At 43.8% G+C, this 22,081-nt stretch overlaps 3 protein-coding genes across 3 annotated transcripts; 1 reads left to right on the top strand and 2 right to left on the bottom strand.

Annotated features, from left to right (window-relative positions):
* Positions 1-2,294: 2,294 nt before the first annotated feature.
* On the top strand, positions 2,295-4,147 carry prelid3a (PRELI domain containing 3A). The gene is made up of 7 exons (XM_079165056.1): positions 2,295-2,408; positions 2,674-2,842; positions 2,976-3,065; positions 3,348-3,418; positions 3,512-3,614; positions 3,793-3,869; positions 4,027-4,147. The coding sequence occupies exons 1-6, from the start codon at positions 2,377-2,379 to the stop codon at positions 3,862-3,864; spliced, it is 537 nt and encodes a 178-aa protein (XP_079021182.1). The 5' UTR covers positions 2,295-2,376; the 3' UTR covers positions 3,865-3,869; positions 4,027-4,147.
* Positions 4,148-5,924: 1,777 nt separating this feature from the next.
* On the bottom strand, positions 5,925-13,357 carry fbxo32 (F-box protein 32). The gene is made up of 9 exons (XM_079165339.1): positions 13,140-13,357; positions 12,483-12,613; positions 12,086-12,135; positions 11,859-11,951; positions 9,054-9,147; positions 8,342-8,526; positions 8,041-8,223; positions 7,335-7,478; positions 5,925-7,197 (listed from the first exon to the last, which is right to left on the bottom strand). The coding sequence occupies exons 1-9, from the start codon at positions 13,253-13,255 to the stop codon at positions 7,108-7,110; spliced, it is 1,086 nt and encodes a 361-aa protein (XP_079021465.1). The 5' UTR covers positions 13,256-13,357; the 3' UTR covers positions 5,925-7,107.
* Positions 13,358-17,933: 4,576 nt separating this feature from the next.
* Positions 17,934-21,615, bottom strand: LOC306700508 (kelch-like protein 38). Its single transcript, XM_079165539.1, has 5 exons — positions 21,489-21,615; positions 19,399-20,619; positions 19,141-19,282; positions 18,877-18,982; positions 17,934-18,658 (listed from the first exon to the last, which is right to left on the bottom strand). The coding sequence occupies exons 2-5, from the start codon at positions 20,616-20,618 to the stop codon at positions 18,366-18,368; spliced, it is 1,761 nt and encodes a 586-aa protein (XP_079021665.1). The 5' UTR covers position 20,619; positions 21,489-21,615; the 3' UTR covers positions 17,934-18,365.
* Positions 21,616-22,081: the final 466 nt, after the last annotated feature.

The raw sequence follows: 22,081 nt of genomic DNA, 5'->3' as shown, positions 1-22,081 counted from the left end.
GTCTGCAGCCGATGACCTGAAATGAAAGAGACAGACGTGAGAATGGAGACCTCTGAAATCTCAGCTTTCAACTGAGGTGAACGGGTAAGAACCCTAGCCATGCTATTTTTTAAACTGCAACATAACAATAATAATAACACTTTTAAATGATTGATCATTAAATAGTATGAAGCTGTAAGAGAAACGAACCCAGGCTAACAGGAGGCCAGTTTAAAGCCTATAGGAGCCTATGGCCCCAGGCCATGATAGATGGGCTATAGGCTTCATTGCGCACAATGGCTGGGAGCACCGGGCGGCAGAGCGCGTGTGTCAGCAGATTTTTTGGCGTGAGCACGTCCCCCAGCCAACCTGGTGGTCCTTATAATGTGTGTGTGGGGGGGGGGGTGGAAGCCTCGTGCCCCACTTTCACATTGAAATGGGTCATCTCCTATACAGTGCCAGACTGACGCATATGTTGATAAGTGTGATTGAATGATCCCTAAAAAGATGACACCCCCCCCCCCCCCCCCCACCCACCATCTCTGACTCTCTCTCTCTCTCTCTCTCCCCCGCCTGTAGCGGATCAAGCGCTGCTGCAGCATCTGCTTTAGTCCTGCACGCGCTGTCCGCATAAACTACTATGAAAATAAACCCTACATCACTGTCAAAATAAATAAAAAAATAACCAAATATTGTGTGTTCCTATGGCTTAGGTAGATATATTGACAATAGGATGAACTATTTGAATGCCAAATATTTGCAATCTGCAGTATGCAGTCCGGCCTTCAACTAGCCTGCATGTGCAGTCCCATCATCAATATGATTTATCAAAAATGCCTGAGCTGTTCCCGTCTTATATCTATAAAAAAAAACACGACTGCGGTTATTGAAAGACCAACGTGGTCTCAAATCACGACTCCACACAGGCAACATATACGATCCCGTATTATCGACATTGGTCTCCCATTCTGCTCCGTGCAGATGAAGATGCTTATTACCTTACCGTGTCGGTGCTTTCAAAAAAAAATCCGTCTAAAATGACATTCAACGCAAGGTCACGCCGTGTGCGTTATTCCGGGTGGTAATCGACTGCGCTCGTTCTCTATGAATTGATTAACTGTTCCGCATCCAGGGTGAAATAAACGGACCGCTGAAAAAACGGCGATGGCATGAATTTTATCGTTAAGGGACCACACTAGGCTCCGCTGCGCGTCTGCTTCCCTGAGTCCTCTGATCCCTCACACACCAGCGTCGAGGCACAGAGAATACACCTTACCCTTCCGATTGCACCTTCAAAATAAAAAAAATGCTGGTTCTCCTTAAAGCACAGTAGAACATGGTCATAAACATCATTTAAATATGATTGATGATAACAAAAATAGTAATTATTAAATAATAATAATAATAATGCTCATCTTATGGTATTGTTAATATCAATAATCATTCAACCACTCACTTGTCTTATCAATTAAATCCCTCCTCAAACTTTATCGATAACGCAGTGAGTTTGGAAGTTTAAATGATGATTGTTTACATTATCCTTGAAGTAGTTTACTGCAGCTGTTGGAGCTCGTGTGCTAACGATTATTCTCTCAGCCTCCAAACCACATTTTTGTATTTGAATTTCCTGCTTGCTCTATTCTTGTCTAGCTTCATGCAGCTCCGCTCCTTTCCACTTGACCGGGAGGATGGAGAGATACTAAGCGCATGCGCACACATGGAGGCGGATGCAGCAGCATCCGCTTCATCGAGTCGACCAGACTCAACCAGAGAAAGGCAGGAAGAGCATTGGTGTTGACTTCAAAATAAAACAAAAAGAAACACGTCTCCTAAAATACCTACTATTGTGCAGAAAAATGTACACATCAAACACGAGTCAGCACCACGGTACAATAGATACAGGTGAATAGCATTACAGCATCAAACTTCAAACTGCATATTGATTCTAAATCCATAGGCTCTACATGTTTATCAGACATACCTAAGGCTGAGGACGACAGGTCATAAAATGGGTTTTATTTTGAAATTCCTGACCAGAATGCTGCATCTCACTCTGTCGGGCTTGACATTTGGTGGCTCCGCTGTTGCACCGGCTCCTCTCTTGTCCTCTACTGCACGAGCTGATTGTTTTAATCTATAAATCAGCCTACATGTTATCTCCCTGCTGGTCCTGTGACGTGGCGATCAGAAGAGCACATTGTGCAATCTTTACGCACGGCTGATACGAGAGATGCGAACTCGGACTCACTTCATTGATGGTCGTGAGCTTCCATCATAGGCCCTGCGCTCTTAATACCGACGCTAGTTCCTCTTATGAAAATGGTCCGGTGAAACGTAGTGTCGGATCACGGAGGGTTTCTCAGCAGCGATAAGGTCAAGACTTGTCTCGTGAACAAAATGAAGATTTGGAGCACGGAACATGTTTTCAGGTTGGTTTATTGACGTTGTATTCTCGTCTGTGCACTGGTCTGTCATTGGAGCGCTAGGTTAAAATAAATCTGAATTTAATTGAACTCTCAAACTCACTACTATCTGATTGTGGTCAGTAAATTCAACCTGCTCTATAGTAGTGATCACGATGATCATTTAACATCAGCAGACAGCCTCCCGGTGACAGTTTTGTCCCAATTTCAGCCAATAGACAAAATTGACATGCTTCTTCCCCTTTTCATATTATTTTGTTTTTGTGCGCAGTTACCCATGGGAGACGGTGATCAAGGCTGCCATGAGGAAGTACCCGAACCCCATGAACCCTAACGTGGTCGGGGTGGACGTGCTGGACCGCAGTGTTGATACAGAGGGGCGCCTGCACAGCCACAGACTCCTCAGCACGGAGTGGGGCCTCCCGGGCATTGTGCGAGCGGTCAGTCATCAACACACACACACACACACACACACACACACACACACATATATGTATACGCACATATCATACACAGATCAAGCGACATGTGGGCTCAATTTACTGTACTTGCTGTGTGTTGTCGTGTGCGTAGATATTGGGAACAAACTACACGCTGACGTATGTGAAGGAACACTCCATAGTGGACCCAGAGGAGAAAAAGATGGAGCTGTGCTCAAGAAATGTAAGTTCATACTGAGTCTGTCCGCCAGCCACGACTTCCCTCAGCATCAGCTACACAGTACATTTAGCGATGGTGAGCCACAACAACATTAAAATCCAACTGTGTAATCACCTCCATGATAATGCACCAAAATGTGCTGCTTTTGTGTTCATAAATAATAAATAACAAACAACAATTCACAGGAAATAGTACGGTACGTTGATATAGTAATTGTCAAACAAAACTTCATATGCATCACAATATTCCATGTGAGTTATCCCATAAATAAATGTTATCCTCCAGATCACTCTCACCAACCTGATTTCAGTGGACGAGAGGCTTCTTTACAGACCACACCCAGACAACCCAGAGGTGTAAGTACATTGCGCAATTTATTCAACTTCATGTCATTTCTGTAATGTAATGTCATTTCTGAAAACTCACCCTCATCCTCCCTCCCTCCTCAGCACCATCCTGACCCAGGAGGCCATCATCACAGTCAAGGGAGTGAGTCTAAGCAGTTACCTGGAGGGGATGATGGCGAGGAGAATGTCGGCTAACGCCAGTAAGGTAACGCTTCTTTTATCCTTTGCATGTACTCTGAAGTTACAAAAGTATTGCAGATGATTTCTTTGCATGCCTTTTAACTGGGACTCTACTGTCTCTGCAGTTTCATTGTGTGCACCTGTTTCCTGTGTTTGGCTCTTGACTTCTCTTTAATCTTCTGTTTCTCTGTGTGGATCTGTAGGGTTGGGATGCTATTGAGTGGATTATTCAGAACTCTGAAAGAGAGAACGTACCTCTCTGTGACATTTACTAACTCTGGTAACTGTTCTCTCCTTGCTTTCCTTCACAACCTTCAGGCTTACCAGATTATTACAAGCACGCCACTCATTTAGTTTTCTCTCGAAACAGCAAAAATCGTGTATTTGTGTGTGCATGCGTCACATATTGCTCAGCGCTCATTTGTTTGCATACGCAGGACAGCAGTTCTACAGCGACGACTACTTTTATGCGCATCACATCTCATAAACCGACGGGGGTTCTCAGCATCTCGGGATCCTCTGCAGTTGGTACTTACATCGCCATGCACTGGAAGACTGACGGGGAAATGCTGCCAAAGCTGAAATGGTTACAGAGCTGGATTGAAGGGTTGTGGGTCCCAAGTCCAGTAGGTGTTGCTTAATGCTAACTCAGCAAACGACTGTTGTCATCGAGGCAAGTGGGGAAAACGGGAAACTTTTTCCTTCCAGCTCCACTGCTGAATACATTGAAGGTTTGACATTGACCAACACCATGAGCCTACCAGACTTTACTGGTTTGAATATAGCATCACTATCACACATTTCCTTTGCGTTCATGTCATATCTCCGCATACCGCGGAGGAGACGCGGAGGAGGGATGCAGCACGTACATGTACACATTTTTAAGGAAACAAGGTATGATATAATGACAATATGCAAAACAAATGAAACAGTCATTACTTTTATTTGAACTGATGTAATTTCGCAGTGGCGACTCCTATGGCGGGAGTTCAAAAACAGTTTTTACTGGTGCTTATTATGTGTTTTTAAGATGCACAAACTGTAGATGGTATGTTTGCATGATATCAGTTTTTAAAAAGAGGGGGGGGGGGGAGACAAAAAAATATACATTTGCTAATGCAGCTTTATATAGGTAGGAATTCACAGAAATTATATTGTTTATCTCAACAACAACAAACAAGATGGGAATGTACCATTAACACGACCTTCTTTATCTGCTTGCAAAGCAAAAGTATACAGTGTTTTAGATTTTTTTTTAAATATCTGGGCAATATTGCCTTAAACCAGCAGATTTGTAACTGGGTTCATGAGGAGGATGCGGATGACATGTTTGGTTTTTGTGATCGGTACAGTAAAAAGTTAGGTTGACTGTCTTTGTGGGCAGCATTGCCCCTTTTAAATGGCCTTAAATTATGCCTGTGTATTATTGCTTTGGTAATCATTCATGCCTTTATTTTTTATTATACTATATTTATCCCGTTAAGGGGGAAATGTGTCTCTGCATTTGACCCATCCCCAAATGTTGAACCTCTCTGCGAAAAGCTACCGTCGCACCCTGAGGAGCAGGGCAGTACTGTTTGTGCAACGCTGCAGTGGCAGATGCACACAATGACAATGATCATATTTCTTGGTAAAATGAATATTTACATAATTATGTTTAAATATTTAAGAACTTTAATGATTACATTGTCTGAATGTCATGCTAAAAGAGTTTCATTTGCTTTTTACATTTTTTTTTTTTTTACCTCAACTGTTACTGCTGCAACAATTAAAACAAAAATGACATTTTGAAACTTGAAGACAGTGTTTGTTGTTCAGGCAGCTCAATGTTAAACTACCGAGTGTTATTATACAGCAGGCCTGTCTAATAAACACGGAATACCCCAGAGTCCTTTGTGGTTTAAAGACACTCCAGAGGCAGGTTTTGTTTTATTAGAGCCTCAGTGTTTCATCATCCAAGTACGGTTTCATTTATCTGCTCCAGAAAGAAACACTCTGGATTGAACAGTGATGGAAAATCTGAGGCAGAGAAAACATCATCTCTCATGAAGATAGCTTGATGTACTGATGACAAAGTACAAAGCAGAACTCATTCCTAGATCTCTTATAGAAACTACTCGCATGCAGTTCATCATGCCTCCAATAGAGGGCACCATTTAGCCGTTGGCAGCAGCCAGGCTTCCTGCTCACCTCTAGAAAGAAGCCAGTGTGGATTTTAAATCTGAAGAAAAGGAGATTGCCCAACACAATGCCTCAGAGTGTGTGTGTGTGTGTGTGTGTGTGTGTGTGCTGAGAAAAGTCTCATTAAGAGGACTACCTATAAGTGATGGCAGCGGTAAGGTTATTTTCTTTATTCAACAGAACATAAACAGAACGCATTGCATAGCATGTACATCATTCCTCACTGTCTGAGCAGTGATAGAGGAAAGTCTGGGTCAAATTGCACCTTAATACCAATATTCCCATTCCTTGCTAGAATCTCAATAAATAAATAAACACAATCAGCTGGGTGTTTAAAAATCATGCAGGAGGCTACAGAAAAAAACAATGTTTCAGACAGTCAACTTTGGTATCAGATCCTTCTTGAATACCACTCTACTGTAATTGAGACATCCATTGATGATAAAAAAAACAAACAGCATCAGGATCTGAAAACATTCCAAACAAGGATTCAACTGTACCGGCTTCAAGTTTGGTGACAAGGCACACGCCATCGTTATGTTGACTTTAATTACAATCTTTGGTAAAACTGCACACAGGCGCTGCTGCTATAGCAGCCACAGCAGAACATGAACACGCAATTAAGAATTAAAAAAAAAAGTCATATCAAATCTTTATAAAAGTGAAAAACAGCAAAGAACAAAAAAAACATTGTGGTGTGCCAACATCATCATAGAATTATCACCCAGTCTAACGATCCATTGCAGTAACTCAAGACTTGTGCCTCTCCATCCCAACTACATCTAAACTTCACACACATTGCACCCCCCCCCCCCCCCCCCCCCATGTGAGCAGGCCTTGTAATGGATCAAACAAATCACAATTTCAAAACGGGTTGGAATAATCTTCCTACTTGCTGTGTCAGAAAGAAAAACAATTATAAGGGTTGAAAACCCCCAAAAAAAAAAATTAAAACAAATTCCAAAGTTGGGAAAAATAAGTGCACACGTCTGAGGTCAAGAGGTGTGTTTGCTTTGGAGTATAATTTCAACAACCACATTAAACTAAAACTCTGACAGCCGAGTGTTCCCTTTATCCACAGGCCGACTGCTACACCTCCTCTCCTCTCCGTCACATTCTCTCACTTTCAACTGGGAACTCTCCCCAGAGGTTCAAAAGAATCTCCATTGCAGAATTGTCCCGCTGCCTTAGCCCCCTCCGGTCACACCTCAACTAAATACACATCCAGGAATAGAGTGCGCTATTAACAAAAAAAACAATATTGTACATTTCTATGTACAGTATGTACAGTCAGTTCATCTGGATTTTTCTTTGGGAGACAGGGTGGGGGGGGGGGATCAGAAGTTGAAAAGATTGATGAAGTCTTGAGGGGAGAGGGACATGGTGCAACTTTCCGGGTTGTTTGCTGTGCAGGGATGGTTTGTGTCCTGGGAGAAGACACACAACGATCAATATTAAATGGTTTATTTTCCTCTTTAGTTATTAATGGTTGTGACATTTTTGTTTTCATATCCACTTTGATCAAGTGCAGAAGGAGAGAGAACAAAAAACACATCAACACTACCTTCCAGAAAAGCATGTGGCAGTGTGTGCAGAAGTGCAGGGTGTCACTGTATTGCTCTCTGTGAGGATAGCAGCGGCTCAGCTTAGAGTACATCTTCTTCCACTCCAGGTGACCTTTGTCTGACACCATCAGGCGCTTTCGGATCTAAAAGAAGAAGTAAACAGACTTTGAGACACGACCCAAGGAGAGAAAAATACTTTCAAATATCGTCTACAATCTCAGCTCTCTTGAGAAGTTATTTTGTAGCCCAACTCACTCCTAAAGATGGTGCATTAATAGAGGGAGTTTTTTCTTTAAAGCACTCTTAACCTGTAGGAAAGCTTCACTGTAACCTACTTCAGCATAAAGCCTGAGACCGCCTCACTCTCTTATCAGGGACATGCATTGCACAGGGTGCTAGGTTACTGCGAGGTCAGTACGCGCACTCTGTTTTCCAGGAGAAAGTCTGTTTATCAGAGATGCTTGACCTCATTGAGTGATTTTCAATGACATGCATGTCAAAAAGACTGCACTGTTATCTTACTTTAACGGTCTCAAGTGTGTAACCTGGAGGTCATCTGAAGCAGTTCGAGGACAACAAGGAAGACGACTAACCCGCCGTGTGTGTGTGTGTGTGTGTGTGTGCCAATGTGTGTTAAAGGCACGAAGGAGTGCATCATTCTCATTCTGTGCATATTTAAGGATCATCCCCCTGATTTCCACGTGCCTGTCTGTCTGTGAAGTGGTAATGGCAGAGCCTCTTCCACAGCAGCCGGTCCTCGGCGAGGGCCCCCAGCGAGGGGCACACCTGGCCCAGGCTGACCAGGTCCCTGCCATCCGACAGACGCTGCATGATGTTCAACTGCAGACTGGCGGGCAGTTCGGTCAGAATCATGCCTGTAGATGTGGGCTGAAGGGGGGAAAAAAAAAAAAAAATCATGAATTTAATAGAAATTTGCATCATTAGAAATCATTAGAGGACTTTTGCGATTCAGGCGCCTCGCCCTGTATTTTGAGCACACGCTTACCCTGTTGATCTGGATGTTGTCCAGCTGCTGGTGCCACTGCAGGATGTTCTCCATGCGGTACAGCCAGGTGTTGATGTTCCCCACCAGGACAGACTTGCCCATGTCCTGAACGAGACCACACAGCGAGACGTAGAGCGTCAGCAGCAGCTCCTTGATGGGACGAACGTTCTGCTGGTCGTCCAGAACTGAGGGGGGGGACAAGAAGCAAGAAGATCATCACTGAACTCAATTCACGACCTAAAAGCAGCCGCCCAACAGTGAAATATTTATTGTGAGTCATCGAAAAGCACATTATTAAAGCAAATGTTATTTTGGAGCGGCTGCACTCTTCTCCTGTGACATTTGTAATATCTGGCCAACGGGTTTCATAACGCCACCTAAACAAGCCGAATCTCTGTTTAGCAGAGGGAACATTTAGTTTACACTGTGGCTTGCTGGGCCGTCTGGTGACTGTCTTGTGTGTTTTACGGTGCCACTAAAAGCACTAAATCCACTCCCCTGCCTCCTTCACAGGTCGTCAGGGCTCATTTCCTCACCTATCGGTGCAAACAACAGAGTAGCTTTTATGCGTTTGTCTATATCCATGTACATTTTGATGAAACAATAAAAGGAAACCAAATAGACTGAATGGAGTCAAACTGCGCGTTTGTGTATTTAAGTGTGTGTGTCGAGTGGCTTTACAAAGAGCGGGGAGGAGAGCGACAGGGCTCACCTTTCTGCACCACTCTCTCCAGAATATTCATGTAGTTCTTCTGCGCCACTCCGCTGAGCGAGGGGAGCTGGGACTTGGCGATAAGCTCCAGGAGCTAGAGCAGAGAAAAGAGAAAGAAAACAACACATCAATTTCATCCCGTCAGCCGTTGAGAGACTCTCCGTTCTGTTGCCTCAGTACTTAATGTTTGTTACGCCGCTCTCTCACAAAAGGCACTTGCACCCCTAACAATAAACGCCGTCTCCCCAACACATTTTTGAGCTGCTCCACCTGGTCCTCGCTCTCAACCCGAGGCCGGGTCCAACGAACTCACAACAGCGCTCTTGGCTCTGATCACCCTTGATCGGACTCTCTTTAGGAAGAAGTTACTGGAAAGGTGTTGGACAAGAGCCCGGGCTGTCAACAACGTCAGCCTCCGCGAACAAGCTTTTAAATCATTGGACTCCTTGATCCTCCCGTCACGTGAATTAGCTGAATCATTTGACAGAGTGTGTCTGCACTCCCGTGTGTGTGTGTGTGTGTGTGTGTGTGTGTGTGTGTGTGTGTGTGTGTGTGTGTGTGTGTGTGTGTGTGTGTGTGTGTGTGTGTGTGTGTGTGTGTGTGTGTGTGTGTGTGTGTGTGTGTGTGTGTGTGTGTGTGTTGCCGTTGGCTAGCGGACAAACAGTGGGTTCCAGGGTGTCACGGCTGGCATGCAGCAGATGCCGTGACATCATGGAGAAACTCAAGTTCCCCCTTACTCAATTCTCACCGGAGCATGTGACCTTTGTCAACATATCAACATATTGTGGGGTGCTTTCTGGTAAACTGGCGGAGGGGGGGGGGGGGGGGGGGAAGGTAATAAGAGGAGTGCAGAAGCAGACAGCGTAAACTGTCCTCGTTGAGCATTTCTAAACTCAAAAAAGGAAAACGTTAGTTCAAAATTACGGATGGTGCCTACTGGGAGTAAGAAGAAAGGCCGATTGGTTTGAGGGTTATTCTCTGACACCCTCCCTGTTCATTTTTTTTTAAGCTGCTTCGCCCTCTCCTGGCTCCCCTTTTTATTCATTCCAGCTCCATTCCTAAAAGCTAATCCCATGCCCTTCTGCTTGTAGGAGCTCATCAAGTGTTCCTCTCTTTGTAGAGCAGCCGGGCAGAACAATGTGCGTTTCAGTATCTACTTTTAGCTCCTGCTGTTCTCCAAAACTGCACGGCACAGCTTGGCACACCAGCCGTATCAGACACACCGCGTCTTGTTGTTACTGTACAATAAACAAATCGTTTTTTTTTAAGGTTTCCGTCTCCTTGAAACAACCTCTGTTCGTGCGCGAGGAGAAAAGAAGAGGGACCTCTCGGTGTCTCTTTGTGGAAGAACCCGATCCGTGTAACTGAGACAGAGTTAAATGAACCCCCAAATGCCATCAGACACAACCAATGAAGAGCAGCGACCTAGGACGCCGTGTCCAGAGTGGACGCTAGTGTTACACAGCCGTATTGTTCTTTGGGCTTACCACACTACACTGCACTTGCAGGCTGGAACCGGCGCTAGAAAAAGGTCAATACAAAACTTCAACAGAGACGGGAAACAAAGTTCTGTGTAAAGAGATAAAAGTTTTTAATCTCTTGTGAAATAAAAGACTTGATATATCAGGAATATTGCAATGCTGATACCCTACACTTGTGTTTACGACGGTAGATAAAAAACACCAAAGCGGTCATAAAACCTGATCCGCTGCAAACTCACTGTCCTGCTAAAACTGAGAATCCCCCCCCCCCCCACCGAGCAAGCCGGCTTTGGTACATCACATTCCTTAGGCAGGCAGAAAGAGACAGTTCAACAGAGGACTGTGGCATAGTTTAAGTGAAGGGAGACGGAAAAGAGCGAATGGAGGCGGCCTGATTCTGGCAGAGACGTGCGTGTGTGTGTGTGTGTGTGTGTGTGTGTGTGTGTGTGTGTGTGTGTGTGTGTGTGTGTGTGTGTGTGTGTGTGTGTGTGTGTGTGTGTGTGTGTGTGTGTGTGTGTGTGTGTGTGTGTGTGTGTGTGTGTGTGTGTGTGTGTGTGTGTGTGTGTGTGTGTGTGTGTGTGTGTGTGGGGGGGGGGGTCTGAATCACCTGACAACCACTGGGTCTGGTTTCATAAACCCCTGTCGGGTGGTCTCACCTCACCGCACAGCTGTCAGTCGTCCCCCCCCCTCCCTCCCCTTCGACCCCCACCTCCAACTAGCACAGGAGAACACGACCACATGCACTCAGCTCACATGGGAGCACATGTGGGAGAGCTCATGTTTGGTTCAGTGTGGCGACGCTTTGATGTGGAGGGGAAAAACTCAAAATTAAACTAAGGGATTATATATTGATAATGCAATCACATTATAGAGAACGATGATAATGAATGCTGACGATGTTTTTGGTGGAATATTTTTTTTCACAGAGACATTTAGCATCCCTAATGTTTGTACTACGTGTATGTACATCAGTGTAACAGTTAGAACATGTTAAAAGTTACTGAATAGCACTGGTTAACAATAACTGATTTAAAATGATGCGTTAATTTAATTTAGGGATGCCAAATGGCTTTATCAAATCATATTACGGCAAATTGTCACTCGATGTCCCACTTTTATCCTACCACAAACACACACATATACTCCCTGGGTCAGTGTCGCCACCATGGAGAGACCCTTGTCTGCTGAGCATTGATAAGAGCCTGGCAGAAGCCTGCACACCCTCTTAACCCCTCCTCCCCCACTAACAAAACACTTCCTATACACAACCACAGAGGAAGAGAAACAAAAAGAGACAGAAGAAGAGGAAGCGACGAGGACTCACTCTGACAACGTAATTATATCTCCTTGTGTCCTTGATGGCACTGCAGAAATCCAAGCGGTTGAAGGCCTCTCCCAACGTACAATATCCGTGGCGCTGAGGAAAACACAATCATCAGGGTATTAGAATTGAGATCCTCGGCAGGAGTGCAAGGTTCTCTCGGCATGTTGACACGAGCAACGGTGATGATGTGAAAGGTTATTGTGAAAGTAGATGAGTTGGTTCATTACCTCCTTGGTGCTTCCTTTATGAACATAAATCCACTTTTCCCTGTGGAAATCTGTGAGAAAGCAGATTGTTTGTATTAGTGGGCTGCCCTCATTAAGCAGCTTATAAGCACTGTGACAAATGTAAACACACACACACACGCACACACACGGTGCCAATAAAGATATAATTTCAGAGTGAGCATAGTTATTGAAATAGAGTTGATCAAATGCTGGAAAAAATTAATCACAAACAATAATATCAGGGATGCGTTCCCATCATGAACGTTACATAACATCCTCATGAGCCCCTCCGGTTAATACGTGAAGTTAACTTTAACTGTAAAAAATTACAAAATGTTATCTTTTGCTTCTTTAAAAACAATAAGTCAGACTGTGTGGGCCTTTGGTAGTGACTCACAGGGGACCTTGGTGTTGTTGTTCATTTGGTCTTTTTTCCTCTTCTTGGCAGCCATGTCGTAGCTAAGAGAGAGCAGCAGGTTCTCTTTGTTGAAACACTCCTCCTCCTCCTCCTCTTCGGCTTTGCAGAAGCTGGAAAAACACAACCACACATATTTCATTAAAGGCATCATTTCACCATTTTATCTCAGTAGCCTACACACTAGGTCTGCAGCACGTCGTTTGTTTTCTTCAGAAGGCTATAAGGAGAACACACCAACACCCAAAACTACTTGTATGTGCTTTAACAGTAACCTCGGGCCGTGTTTAAAGGCAGGCTTTTCGTGTTAGTGTCGGCATGTTGCAAAGAAGTGGACAGACGTTTGTTAATCCTCTCACTTGTTGTGAGGTTATTAATAGCTCAGTGATTAGCCTGGAAAAGGAACATGGCCCCCAGAAACAAACAAAGACACTGAGGTTAATGAGATGGAAACGACAAGGAAAGTGTAGGCCTCCCGTGTGTCTGTCACCCTGCCTTTGTTCATCAAGCTGTCTGGACTTTCTTCAAAATATCCCCCCCCAACTGGAAAAAAAACCTAATGGCGCATTTAGGAGCTGAATCTCAAACACTGTTGTGATGGAGACGGCGCGAATTCTCGGGACTTGTTTAATGACCAACCTCTTCACGGAGACATTGTTGTTGTTTTTCTCGTCCGCCGTTGTCTTTTTCCATCCCTCCTCGGTTTTAACCCAACTCTGACCCGGTGACCTCCAGTCCTGTCCGAGGAAAGGCATATCCTGCTTCGACGACGGTGAGTTAAATTTAAAATAAAAGTATCAGGAAACAGTGCCCTGTTTGCGTTAATGTGTATCGTCTCCTGAAGACGATGTGCTATGTACGTATTTCTGGTCTACTGTTGTCATTGCGCAGCTCTTCTTATATCCTCAACCCAGAACCCGGAAATACACGAGGTCCGCCCACTTTGGAAACTTCCCTGCAACACGTGGCTTTGTTTATCAACTTGAGCGTTGCAAAACCTCTCCGGGAGAACAGCGGAGGTAACGAACCCTCTGTCGTGTCATGGAAATGTAGAGACAGAGGACACCAAGGACATTTAGTTAGAAGGATTTTAACAAGATAAATCCCTTAGAAAAGCATGTATTATATGTTAAACAGCTTGGCATTATGTAACTGTCTCTGCTGTGACTACATTCACTCAAATACTGTAGTTAATGTCAAGATACTTGAAAATGTACTTGAGTACTTCCAATTTCTGCTACTTTATGTTTCCTCTACACTACATTTTAGGGAGAAATAATACTTTATACAGTCACTTTATAGAGAAAACATCCGACCAACTTGTAAAATATGATTGTGATATATTAAAGGCCCTGTAAACCCTCACAGGTGTTTTGAGTTACAGTATGTGGCTAATTAGACATGCTCAAGGTTGAGTTGTGCAAAGCTATGTATGCTCGTAAAAGTGATAAATTAACTTGTCATGCAATAAAACTAACAAGAGAATGCCTGAAGTCCCAAAAACATTTTTATTTTTCATCTAACACACAAGATTAAAAAGAAGAAGATTGAAAATGTGGTTGCACCTTGTAGACTCGGGTCATTTTGCACAGTACTTTCAACTACTTGTTCAAGTATACATCGCACTTTTACATTGTGGTATTGTTACTTTTACTTATAAGTAAAGGATCTGAATACTTCTTTCACCACTGGCAGTGACTGGGATTCATGAATGAGGAATGATCATTTATGCACACATCCCTATACACTCATCCAAGTATGTGATAGTATAGTGATATCAAACTGCATTCTAATTCTGACTTTGTTACAGGCCGCATCCAGGAACCCACAACTTAAAAACCTCTGGATTATAACAATAGTCGCATTACAGTTTTAATGGATAATGTACTAGTATTGCTAAAAGTAATAACTGTTCAGGCAGTGTTTTGCCAATGTTTACCAGTACTGGCTTGATGTCAATGTGAATACGGCTGCAAAAGTCCCCTGATTCTTAGTCACTCCTGGAATTATAAATACATCAAGTTGTCCTTTGGGTTCGTCCAGAGTATTAGGTTACATTGTGGATTGTGTGTGTGTGTGTGTGTGTGTGTGTGTGTGTGTGTGTGTGTGTGTGTGTGTGTGTGTGTGTGTGTGTGTGTGTGTGTGTGTGTGTGTGTGTGTGTGTGTGTTTTTCAGGGAGTTCACCATTGTATTTCAACTATCCCCAAAAAGTACCAGCTCATCTGTCAAGACTATGGGAATATGTTTAATTTTGGACGTTGCCATCAAAGATAATGTGTAACTATGTGTGTACCAGCCACTGGGTCAACTCTTATCAGCTTAATGAAACACATCTGTGAGGCCTTTGAGAATGATCAGGAAGAGTTGAGAGATTGGATTTGTCATCAGCATACAGTAAGCACGATAACAAAGGTCTCCATTTAGGAAGTGCCGTTAATGTCTCACCTAAAACGCACCCCAGTCTGATTACCGATGTCATGTGACTGCTGATGTGAAGTTCTCTTCCTTAAACTCCTGCAGCACGAGAACCACTTTGTGTATTGTTTCTCAGTATAAGAAAAAGACACAGTGTGCATGTGTGTGTATCTATACCCATGTGACTGAATGAGTGTATGTTCACATGTCTGTCTGCATTGAGGCAGTGAGAAGAGGGAGAAAGAGAGAGAGGGGTGGGGGTGGGGGGTGGGGGGGTTCTGGGTCCTCACAATTCATGACACACAATACAATTCTGCAAAACATGTCGACAGTGTTTCAGCTCGTCCACTTCTTGTGTCGGGACACATCGTGTGTGTGTGTGTTTGTGTGTAGCATGACCCGGCTGGTTACCGACTGATGTGTTTATTGCGATGCAGGCTCGTCACTGATGTGCTATTACACTAACTCATTTTTGACAAGGACTCTGTTGATTCCTTTCCTTCTCTTCTTCTAATAAATTAGTCACCTTTTTGTGACTGTCAAAAAGAGTGAATAAGCATGGAAAGGGGTTCTCCCTCAACAAAAGTGCATTTCAGGATTTTAGTGTTTTATTGAAATCATTGAATTCATTCAAACATTCTGAATTCATTCAAACATTCTTGCACCGTTAATTACAGATCCCGTGTTGCTGAAGCTTTTGAAACAGGTGCATCTGTTGGCTTCATGTCCTAGGTTTGAATGTAACACCCTGATATATGCAAGAGTTCAGAGCTCTGCACACACTCCGCATGTTAAAATCTGTCAACAACATGTCACATGAGAATATTGCAAAGCACATTGGGCAGATGTGCTCTGACTAGATGTACTCATCATAGATAGATAAATAGTCCGACAGCTCCCCATGCGGCTAACCATACGGAGCCGCAGTGTTGGGTGTGAAAAGAGGAACTTCAAGACAAAAACAGCTCTTACTGTGTGAAGTGCAGGGGCTATACAGTGATGTGTATGCTGTTCAGTCACTGAAATCGAATTAAAGTCTATTTGTAGAGTAGGCCAAACTACAGGATGACATGGAAAGTCCCTCCAAGTGTCAGTTAGTGACTGACTAACTGAGAAGGAAGCTATGACCTACGATCTCCAAAGAGTATCAGTTTAGTTTATTCAGTGAGTCACAACCAATGTTAAATCAGGTGGTTTGGTGTTAGTGATCTGGCTCTGTGGATGGCAATGTCAGCTTGTCAGTTCAGATTAAAATATCTGAACAACTTTAAGATGGTTTGCCATGACATTTCAGATATTCGTGTTCCTCAGAGGATGAACCCCACTGACTTTTGTGATCCCCTGACTAAATGCCCAGAGCATCTAGCAGGTCAAACTTTTTACTCATCAGTTGAAATATCTCAACATCTTCTTCATTGATAGCCACACAATTTTGTGTAGATATTCGTGTTCCCAAGACATTGTATCATGTGGTAATCCCCTGTTTATGTCAATGTTTTTGAGACACATGCATGATTTAAAAGGGTAGTAGTGAATTCTCTCTCTCTCTCGCACTCTCTCTCCTCTGTCCACGATTCCTATTTTTGTTGTGATGTTGTGACCGGACGGGACAGCTGTCCTGCTTAACCCTCCGAAAACCTTAATCACAAACACACACACTCTCTCACAAATACACATAGTCACACACACACACACACACACACGCACAGACACACACACACACCTGTTGCTGTTCCTCCTGGATGCGTTTCATCACTGGCTCAGATTCTCCGTTGTGAAACCCCGCTCATTAGTTGCTCTCTAGTCGTCACTCACATCTGCGTCACATTTGCATGGCAACCGACAGGACCACATGCATCACATGGTGTAACATTGGCCCTCTTGTTTGTCTCTCAAAATAACATCAGAATTCCTATAGTTTTTCCAGTCCCCCACCTTGACCCACCCACTGTCCCCTGGACACTATTTGCTGGCAGTGAGTGACTGAAACACCTGACCCAGTGATTTTTGGTTTCAAAGTAATGCACACAGAGTCCTGTGTAATAGCTCCTGGTCACATTATGTTTTCTCCACACGAAACAGCTGACATTGGTCTCTCAAATTTTAGAGGTGAATGGAATTATGTTTTCCCTTCAGCTGCTGCTGATCCTTACTTTACTCGAGATCTGAATTACCTTCACCATTCATATTAACACTAAACCATTAGTGATATCCTTTCATGCTGGCTAAACAGGCCACACAATTTGGCTTTGACGTCTCCTATTTTCATGTCAATCAGCATGTGTCTCTGCATGAGCAGTCACATTCACATTCAAATTCAAATTTGTCAGCTGAGACCTCGTGGGGCACCGGTGGCTTTTACTTCACCTGCAACAGGTGGAGCAAAGCTATTTCACAATCTTCCATTCTCGATCATATTTAAAGCTGTTCTTTGCAATGTGATATATTTTCTAGATGTTTTATTCTGTGTCCCTCCTCGTCTGGATGGCAGGAACCTGCCTGGACATGTGAAGGTCCTGTGTGGACAGGAGTGAGAGCGGGGCCAAACAGACACATGATGACACATACGGGAGACATGAGCTGCTCAGATTGCACTCGCTGTCAACTGACTAAGCACCGTGAAGACATACTGCACTGTGAGATGGAGAGAGGCCAGGTGTATTGATTGAATTTTTATTGTGAAAAATCAATAGTTAGTACTAGAAAAAGCAGTACAAAAACATTTTAAAAAACACCTTATAAAAAAAGATAAATTGTATCTTACTAAATGCAGAAATTGAGGCTATTCACACAAGGTCAGAAGTTAATATTTTAGTATACAGTAGATATGTAAATTATGTCGTAGAATCATACTGTGCATTATATCATTCTCTTGTAATGGGTCCACAGCACTTAAAAAAACACAAAATCTAGAAAACACTGCCAAAAGTTATATTCAGTCAAAATTCAGTCTAAAGTTATACTTTGAACACATTCCTATGCTTTTATTCTGATCTCACCACTGCAGGATATATTTGGTAACAATGTTATCACAATATTTTCATCATCATTTTGTAGTGCAAAGCAACAAGTAATCCAAACTTTCGCCAGACACAGCAGCAGTCAGACTGAGCACCACACAGTACACAGCCCCGGGGATTTAATCGTGACAAGTTAAATCTCATGATTTAGAGCAGCCTGAAAATAGCACTTTCACCCTCTGTGAAGTCAAGACAGGTTGAGAAAGGGATGTGGTGCACAAAAGCCTGCTTTCATAGGTTTGGTTGTTTAAAAAGAAACATAGAAAAGACATGGAACAAGTACATTCCCAGGTATAGAAATGACTCAGGCATTTTAAATGAGTCCTTCAGTTGGAATAATGCAGTCATTTGTCCTGCATTAACACTTTTTGATTGACAGTTGTAAATAAACGGGTTTCAAATTAATAGCATTAAAGTATAACATCAGAGCTCAGCCATGATTTTGCCCATGGTTTGAGACATACGTCAGAGTCAGCGAGCCATGGTCAAACAGTTTATACGGCAGAGTCCCCTTCGATGTCCAAGTGTCCGTCTTTGGGTCGTAGCACTCGAAATTGTCAGAGTCCTCGATGACGTCATTGCCGCTGATGTGACGTCCGCCTGTGACGTAGACTTTGTTGTTGAGGACGGTGGCAGAGTGGTGCATCCTCCTCTCCTTCAGGTTGGCACACTTGATGAACCGGTTGGCCTTGGTGTCGTATGCGATCATTCTCCTGGTGTAACCTGTGACAAGGGAGGCATTCATTTGAGAGGGGCGGCCCGTGTGATTCAAGTAGAATGCCCGTGATGCATTCTGATAAATAAATCAATACGGAATTACAGCAGAATGAATATGGTTCTCTTTTTATGGATTCCTTTCTCCTTTTCTTAGCTGAATCAAATGTGTCAAGTGTATGAGCTTTAAACATAAACATTGTTTTGTTAGCCTTCATATTGTCTACCTCCAATGATGTAGATTTTGTCATCCACAATGGCAGCAGGAGCAGACACATTCTTCACCGTTCTGTTCTCCATCTTAGACCACATGTTCCTTGCAATGTGATACACCTACCGAACGGGAGAGGAGGGTCAGGGTGAGGGGAAATAGATTGAGTGAGTGAGTGAATGAATGAATGAATGAATGAGAAAGAATATAGACGAACGAACGAATGGAGCTGCAAATGAAAGAAAACATAAACCGTGATTTAGTGATTGAAGAGCATTACCTGTATTATTCTGACGGGGTTCTGCATGGCGTCCTCTCCTCCAAACACGTAGATCCTCTGGTTAGAAGCAGCCACTGCAGGGTGCAACACAGCCTCAGGCATGGGCGCCATAGCCTCCCATTGGTTGAACATACTGTTGTACCTGATAGCATTATGGAGAGATGTGTTGTTATTTCCCACGTTTGAGTGTTTAGTTCTGTATGCGTTGTGGGCTTTTACCAAGACAGGCTTTTGTTTGATAATTATGGTCCAACTCACCTCTCCGCGCTGTCCTTCAGTCGTCTGTCAGGCCCAAGGCCACCCAGGACAAAGATGAAGTGGAGGTAGGAGACACTTTGGTGGGCAAAGCGTGGCGTCAGCATGGGCTCTACTGTCCGCCACTGGTTGGTCTTGAGGGAGAGGGTGTAGACGGTCGTGCTGACTTGGCAGTTCTTTGTGTTTGTGGTCATGCCTCCGATGACATACAAGACACTGTGAAGGGCGACATAGGAGGCTTTATACAGACGAATGGGCAGCTTGGTGAGCTGCTGCCATGTCTCGCTCCTTTCATCGAAGACGAGGGCCTCCCTCGAGGTCTGCTCGCTGTTCTTCCTCCCTCCTACCACCACCAACATGTCGTGGGAGGAGTAGCGCCTCGGTGCAACCCAGAGAGGTTTGAAGTCAACCGCTGTGTCACCAACGCATTTCGTGCTGACGGAGAACATCAGGCGTCGGACCGATTCTATGAGCTCGGCGCAGAGGGTGGAGGACTGGATCAGGGGGTCGTTGGCTATGAATTGAAAGAGGTATGTGGGATGGATGTGCCGGAGGCGAACTTTCTTGAAAAGGTCACTGATTGCACCACGCCTGGATAAAGGATCATGGTGGATCCAAGCGACCAGTGTCTCAAAGACCTGCTCCTCCTCCGCGTAAAGACCGTCATCCTCCAGGTATCCCATGAGCTCTGGCAAGGAGAGCTCACACAGATCCTCAGACGCTGACACGTCCGAGAAGCTCTTCATGGCCATCTCCTTTGCTTTGCCCCTCAAACTGTTACAATTCAGGATCTCAGAGAGCCGTATCATGCTCAAACAGTTGTCAGGGCTCAGTTGCTCCTGAAGGAAGCTCGAGCAGGCCTCAAAAAGGCGGCCATATTGTAACATGGATGCCGCCTGCATCAGAGGCAGCACGGTGTCCATGCTGATACTGACGAGTCCTGTGTAAACATAGTCAATGACACTGCTCAGAATGGCCGATGTGATGCCCTGTAAATCAATCTTAGTCTGCTGTGTCTCTTTGAAGTTGTTGCAGAACATTGCTCTGAAGTAGGGGCTGCTGGAGACCAGGACGTTGCGATGGCATGGGATCTCTGTGTTATCCGAACACAGTGTCACATCGGTCAGGATGTTCTCCTGTCTCAGTCCGTTGAGCTGCAGGAGCAGGCTGGAGGACTGCTCCTTGTCTTTGTAGTGGAAGATCTTGACCGCTGGTCGGTCCATGCTGAGGAGAGACCATGCTGTTATTGTCAAATCAATTGTTTTGTTTTTTCAAATCAAGATTTGTATTTATTTTTTAATGTAAGCTCTTCCTCCATCAACTTGTTTAATCAGACACATACTCTAATTCTTGTTCAATCATTTTAGCTATAATGTCGCTCACTGAGTGTAAAATAGGGATTAAAAGCCATCACATGAGTGAATAGTTGCTCAACACACTAATGTGGTGTACACTTTACCAAAACTGGATTAGATTTTAGTTTAGCTTAGAGTTTAGTGCAGTAGTATAAGGATTTTGAGAAAAGGTCCCATTTTATAAGACATCTTAGAATTGATTAAAATCCCCAGAATTTACAAAGATCAAGTGAAACGAACACATTACCGCCCAACCATGCTACTGGAATTAGATTCAATACAGTCCTGTGGCATGTATCCAACATTTTGTCCTACAAATATTCTTGGTAAGCTGTTACCAAAACTGTTCAACTCATAACACTCTAACTTTATTATGTGATCATCGCCTTCAAGCCCCAGGCATCCTACATATAGGGCTTATAGACGCCTTATTATGAAGACCAGTTGTCTCAGTAGATTACCCCAGAAACACCTGCACAACTATTCATTGTCATGGAAAAAGTGGTGCATGTGACTGCAGCTCTTGCAATCCACTGCATGCATTACACATCAGTGTAAAATAACGGATACAAATGAACTAGTCTGATTGAAAGCAAGAAAATACAGAATGCCAATTTTAACATAGTGCAAAAAGAAAAAAAAAACTCTTTTGTTTGATTCATATTTGCATTGAATTTATCCAAAGCCATGACAACAACATACATAAGACAACAAGCCTTAGAGGAATACATCTCCTACCTGTTCCTCTTCTCTCTCTTTGTATGTTGTGTGGTTGCCCCACTCTGTTTTCGAAAAGCAAGATCTCAAGAGAAAATCTGATGCGTTGACATTTTCCTGTACTTTCTTCCTCTTAGCTCCTGCGTCGATGCTGTGTGACTGTGACATCCAAAGGGGGCTGTCTCTTTGTAGGAGCGTGCTGCGTACTGTTTGTTTGTTATGGTCTCTTTCCACGAGGCCTCTGTGTACATTCCTCCCCTAAAAATAGAGCGGCTCTTTGGCAAAACGGCTGCAGACTCACATGTGACTCGTCAAAGAGGTTTTCTCAGTATATGTCTGACTCCCCGCCTAATCTTTTTCCTTCTATTTCCCTATGACTTTCTTTCCCTCTTCCTCTTATATAATGTCACTTCAGTTCTCCCTGGTCTGATCTCTCATTTCTTCTCTATAACTTCCACTCCTATTCGCTTCATCATCTCCATCGCTGTCTGCCAGATGATTGTAGCAGTAAAAACAGCACTGATACACCGAACACCCATTTTGTTGGCTGCTCACACTGTCGGCCCGGCTGGTTGAAAACACAGAGATGCAAAAACATGATTAGGTTACTGTAG

The sequence above is a fragment of the Pholis gunnellus genome, assembly GCF_910591455.1.
Source record: "Pholis gunnellus genome assembly, chromosome: 8".
NCBI lineage: Eukaryota > Metazoa > Chordata > Actinopteri > Perciformes > Pholidae > Pholis > Pholis gunnellus.
The sequence above is the reverse complement of the archived record's forward strand: the minus strand, read 5'-3'. Positions and strand labels throughout refer to the sequence as shown.

What these genes read in the sequence shown, in the direction of transcription:
- prelid3a (XM_079165056.1), top strand. Translation starts at nt 2,377, where the DNA reads ATGAAGATTTGGAGCACGGAACATGTTTTCAG. An exon ending in TCCCGGGCATTGTGCGAGCG is followed by an intron (nt 2,843 to 2,975) that starts GTCAGTCATCAA and finishes TCGTGTGCGTAG; the next exon opens with ATATTGGGAACAAACTACAC. An exon ending in TGTCGGCTAACGCCAGTAAG is followed by an intron (nt 3,615 to 3,792) that starts GTAACGCTTCTT and finishes GTGGATCTGTAG; the next exon opens with GGTTGGGATGCTATTGAGTG.
- fbxo32 (XM_079165339.1), bottom strand. Translation starts at nt 13,255, where the DNA reads ATGCCTTTCCTCGGACAGGACTGGAGGTCACCGGGTCAGAGTTGGGTT. An exon ending in GATATAATTACGTTGTCAGA is followed by an intron (nt 9,148 to 11,858) that starts GTGAGTCCTCGT and finishes TCTCTGCTCTAG; the next exon opens with CTCCTGGAGCTTATCGCCAA. An exon ending in ACCACTTCACAGACAGACAG is followed by an intron (nt 7,479 to 8,040) that starts GCACGTGGAAAT and finishes TTCTTCTTTTAG; the next exon opens with ATCCGAAAGCGCCTGATGGT.
- LOC306700508 (XM_079165539.1), bottom strand. Translation starts at nt 20,618, where the DNA reads ATGGACCGACCAGCGGTCAAGATCTTCCACTACAAAGACAAGGAGCAG. An exon ending in ACCCCGTCAGAATAATACAG is followed by an intron (nt 18,983 to 19,140) that starts GTAATGCTCTTC and finishes CCCGTTCGGTAG; the next exon opens with GTGTATCACATTGCAAGGAA. An exon ending in CAAAATCTACATCATTGGAG is followed by an intron (nt 18,659 to 18,876) that starts GTAGACAATATG and finishes CCCTTGTCACAG; the next exon opens with GTTACACCAGGAGAATGATC.